This window comes from Sander lucioperca, chromosome 10 (genome assembly GCF_008315115.2).
Source record: "Sander lucioperca isolate FBNREF2018 chromosome 10, SLUC_FBN_1.2, whole genome shotgun sequence".
Classification (NCBI taxonomy): domain Eukaryota; kingdom Metazoa; phylum Chordata; class Actinopteri; order Perciformes; family Percidae; genus Sander; species Sander lucioperca.
Window position 1 is genome coordinate 6412794 of NC_050182.1, and position 5000 is coordinate 6417793.

A 5000-nucleotide genomic window follows, 5' to 3' on the forward strand; every position below is an offset into this window, starting at 1 on the left:
ATTACTGACATCGCCGCCTGGCAGACAGACAGGCAGACAGACAGGTTAACAGACAGACCCACTACTGACATGGCCGCCTGACAGACAGGTTAACAGACAGACAGACAGGTTAACAGACAGACCCACTACTGACATGGCCGCCTGACAGACAGGTTAACAGACAGACAGACAGGTTAACAGACAGACCCACTACTGACATGGCCGCCTGGCAGACAGACAGGTTAACAGACAGACAGACAGACAGACAGGTTAACAAACAGACCCACTACTGACATCGCTGCCTGGCACACAGACAGGCAGACAGACAGGTTAACAGACAGACCCACTACTAACATGGCCGCCTGGCATACAGACAGGCAGAAAGACAGGTTAACACACAGACAGACAGACAAGTTAACACACACAGACAGGCAGAGAGACAGGTTAACAGACAGACAGGTTAACATACAGACAGGTTAACAGACAGACAGACAGGTTAACAGACAGGCAGGTTAACAGACAGACAGGATAACAGACAGACAGACAGGTTAACAGACCGACAGGCAGACAGATAGACAGGTTAACAGACAGATTAACAGACAGACAGGTTAACAGACAGACAGACAGACAGGTTAACAGACAGGCAGGCAGACAGACAGATTATCAGACAGACAGGTTAACAGACAGACAGACAGATTAACAGACAGACAGGTTAACAGACAGACAGACAGGTTAACAGACAGACCCACTACTGACATCGCCGCCTGGCAGACAGACAGGCAGACAGACAGGTTAACAGACAGACCCACTACTGACATGGCCGCCTGACAGACAGGTTAACAGACAGACAGACAGACAGACAGACAGGTTAACAGACAGACCCACTACTGACATGCCCGCCTGGCAGACAGACAGGTAGACAGACAGGTTAACAGACAGACAGACAGACAGACAGACAGACAGGTTAACAGACAGACCCACTACTGACATCGCCGCCTGGCATACAGACAGGCAGAAAGACAGGTTAACACACAGACAGACAGACAAGTTAACACACAGACAGGCAGAGAGACAGGTTAACAGACAGACAGGTTAGACAGACAGACAGACATGCTAACAGACAGGCAGGTTAACAGACAGACAGGTTAACAGACAGGTTAACAGACCGACAGGCAGACAGACAGTCAGGTTAACAGACAGATTAACAGACAGACAGGTTAACAGACAGATTAACAGACAGACAGGTTAACAGACAGGCAGGCAGACAGACAGATTATCAGACAGACAGGTTAACAGACAGACAGACAGGTTAACAGACAGATTAACAGACAGACAGAGAGGTTAACAGACAGACAGACAGGTTAACAGACAGACCCACTACTGACATCGCCGCCTGGCAGACAGACAGGCAGACAGACAGGTTAACAGACAGACCCACTACTGACATGCCCGCCTGGCAGACAGACAGGTAGACAGACAGGTTAACAGACAGACAGACAGACAGACAGACAGACAGGTTAACAGACAGACCCACTACTGACATCGCCGCCTGGCATACAGACAGGCAGAAAGACAGGTTAACACACAGACAGACAGACAAGTTAACACACAGACAGGCAGAGAGACAGGTTAACAGACAGACAGGTTAGACAGACAGACAGACATGCTAACAGACAGGCAGGTTAACAGACAGACAGGATAACAGACAGACAGGTTAACAGACAGACAGACAGGTTAACAGACCGACAGGCAGACAGACAGACAGGTTAACAGACAGATTAACAGACAGACAGGTTAACAGACAGACAGACAGACAGACAGGTTAACAGACAGGCAGGCAGACAGACAGATTATCAGACAGACAGGTTAACAGACAGACAGACAGGTTAACAGACAGGCAGGCAGACAGATTAACAGACAGGTTAACAGACAGACAGGTTAACAGACAGGCAGGCAGACAGACAGGTTAACAGACAGACAGACAGGTTAACAGACAGGCAGGCAGACAGGTTAACAGACAGACAGGTTAACAGACAGACAGACAGGTTACAGACCATAGTGTCAGTGAACTCCTTCTTGTCGTTCATGTCCTCCACCGTGTAGGTTCCTGATTGGTTGAGGTACAGGTAGTAGTCGGGGGTCGTGACCCCGAGGTTCTCCCGCTGCTCCGAACTCGCCCCCCCCAACAGCTGAGGTCAAAGGTCACACAGAGGCTTGGTTCAAAGTTACATTCAGAGAACTGGGACAGGTCAACAGACAGACAGGCAGACAGACAGGTCAACAGACAGACAGGCAGGTCAACAGGCGTGCGTGCGTGTGTGTGTGTGTGTGTGTGTCTGTGTGTGTGTGTGTGTGTGTGTGTGTACCTGGTAGTACTGAGTAACTGTAGTAGTATATAGTGCAGTACCTGGTAGTACTGAGTAACTGTAGTAGTATTTAGTAAAATACCTGGTAGTAGATGTGGAAGCTTCTCTCTCCAGGATTTTGGGAAACTACTCGACTTTTCTCCAACAGAAAGTTTGAGATTTTTCCTCCATCAGGAGCTCCACCTCGACTGAACTGGATCTCAAAGTATTTACCCTGACAGGAGAGAGAGTAGAAGTACTCTGATTACTTTATAAATCTGTCTGAAGACATTTAAACCCTGACAGCAGAGAGTACACAGTATGTTCAGCAGTAGAGAGAGAGAGTACACAGTATGTTCAGCAGTAGAGAGAGAGAGTACACAGTATGTTCAGCAGTAGAGAGAGAGTACACAGTATGTTCAGCAGTAGAGAGAGAGTACACAGTATGTTCAGCAGTAGAGAGAGAGTACACAGTATGTTCAGCAGTAGAGAGAGAGAGAGTACACAGTATGTTCAGCAGTAGAGAGAGAGAGTACACAGTATGTTCAGCAGTAGAGAGAGAGAGTACACAGTATGTTCAGCAGTAGAGAGAGAGTACACAGTATGTTCAGCAGTAGAGAGAGAGTACACAGTATGTTCAGCAGTAGAGAGAGAGTACACAGTATGTTCAGCAGTAGAGAGAGAGAGAGTACACAGTATGTTCAGCAGTAGAGAGAGAGAGTACACAGTATGTTCAGCAGTAGAGAGAGAGTACACAGCATGTTCAGCAGTAGAGAGAGTACACAGTATGTTCAGCAGTAGAGAGAGAGTACACGGCATGTTCAGCAGTAGAGAGAGAGTACACAGCATGTTCAGCAGTAGAGAGAGAGAGTACACAGTATGTTCAGCAGTAGAGAGAGAGTACACAGCATGTTCAGCAGTAGAGAGAGAGTACACAGCATGTTCAGCAGTAGAGAGAGAGAGTACACAGCATGTTCAGCAGTAGAGAGAGAGTACACAGTATGTTCAGCAGTAGAGAGAGAGTACACAGCATGTTCAGCAGTAGAGAGAGAGTACACAGCATGTTCAGCAGTACACAGTAAGGCAACAATAGGTCGGAGTCCCATTCTGTTAGAAGTACTCTGATTACTTTATAAATCTGTCTGAATTTATTAATGAGGAGAGAAAAAGGCGGGAAAAACAATACACAGTTAGCAGGTCTTTGTTTACTTAATAAAACTTTCTGAAGATATTTATACTCACAAATCTGCTGGAGTTGTTGTTACGGACAGTTTTGGCGTTACCGAAAGCTTCCAGCAGAGGGTTGGACTGCAGGATGATGTCTTTAACATGCTGAAAACACACGCATGTTACCATGGTAACCAGTATTGGTCAAGTTACTTCCAAAATGTAATACATTACAGATTACTAGTTACTGTCATTTGAGAGTAATTAGTTATATTACAATATTACTGTCCCTGAATTGTAATGCTTTACACTACTTTTGAGTTACTTTCACCAAAATAACAGCAGAGGTTTGACTTGACAGCTAGCTCGTGAATTTCACCACCGGATCAATAAAGTCTCCTCTTTATCCACTTTAATACTTCATAGATTATTCATAGTATTTTGTATAATTAATCTGAATCTGCAAAGTAACTAAAGCTATAAAATAAATAGTTAAGTAAAACGTACAATAGCCTACTTGACACTGAGTTGTGATTAGATTAGATTTAACTTTATTGTCATTGTGTAGAGTACAAGTACAAAGACAACGAAATCCAGTTTGTGTCCAACCAGAAGTGCAAAAAGAGCAGAAAAGTGCAATGTGATATACAAAGTATAGACAGGACAAGGACTATAGTGCAGTGTAGACAGTAGCGTACAGTTGGTCTACAGAAGGTGGTCCGATACCATTGTTTGCTTCCCGATACCGATTCTGATACCTGAACTTGCGTATCGGCCGATACCGAGTACTGTTCCGATACCAGTGTGTCAGATATTTTATTATGATTATTATTTTAACAACTGTATACTACTATCTCTGTATGATGATATGATGTATAACAGCTGTATACTACTATCCCTGTATGATGATATGATGTATAACAGCTGTATACTACTATCCCTGTATGATGATATGATGTATAACAGCTGTATACTACTATCCCTGTATGATGATATGATGTATAACAGCTGTATACTACTATCTCTGTATGATGATATGATGTATAACAGCTGTATACTACTATCTCTGTATGAATGTGATATGATTTCTATCTTTGTTGTCGGTCTGGCTCAGGTTTATCTCTTTGTGAAACATGAACTTTCTGTTATTCTGCAGTTTGACAGTCAGTTATAACAGAAAAACAACATAAATAAACTACTTTAACGTAGATTTTCTTTAGGGCTTTATTACGTGGTATCGGATCGGTGCATTAACTCCAGTACTTCCCGATACCGATACCTGCGTTTTAGGCAGTATCGGTATCGGCTCATCTCTAGTTTAGAGTAATATAAATTAAATATACATGTGTGCAGTGTATTAGCAGTTACCTTATAAGAGCAGAATAAATACGGCTATGTAATATCAACAATGTATGAACAACATGTACAGAAATGTGCAATGTAGCAGCAGTAGGGTGCTACCAGTGCTAGTGGTGGAGTAGAAGTAGCCTAATAAGTAGGAGAAAATTT

At 43.8% G+C, this 5000-nt stretch overlaps 1 protein-coding gene across 2 annotated transcripts in view; it reads right to left on the reverse strand.

Annotated features, from left to right (window-relative positions):
- The window catches only part of myo1eb (myosin IEb), a 32103-nt gene that overhangs the window by 17201 nt on the left and 9902 nt on the right, over positions 1 to 5000 (reverse strand). For both annotated transcript variants that reach the window (XR_004106928.2, XM_031310639.2), the window contains exons 6-8: positions 3567 to 3656; positions 2428 to 2559; positions 2034 to 2168 (exon numbers count right to left, since the gene is read on the reverse strand). Coding sequence is in view for 1 of the 2 variants with exons in the window: in XM_031310639.2 (XP_031166499.1) it covers positions 2034 to 2168; positions 2428 to 2559; positions 3567 to 3656 (357 nt within the window). In the remaining variant the exon portion in view is untranslated. The remainder of the gene's footprint in view (positions 1 to 2033; positions 2169 to 2427; positions 2560 to 3566; positions 3657 to 5000) is intronic.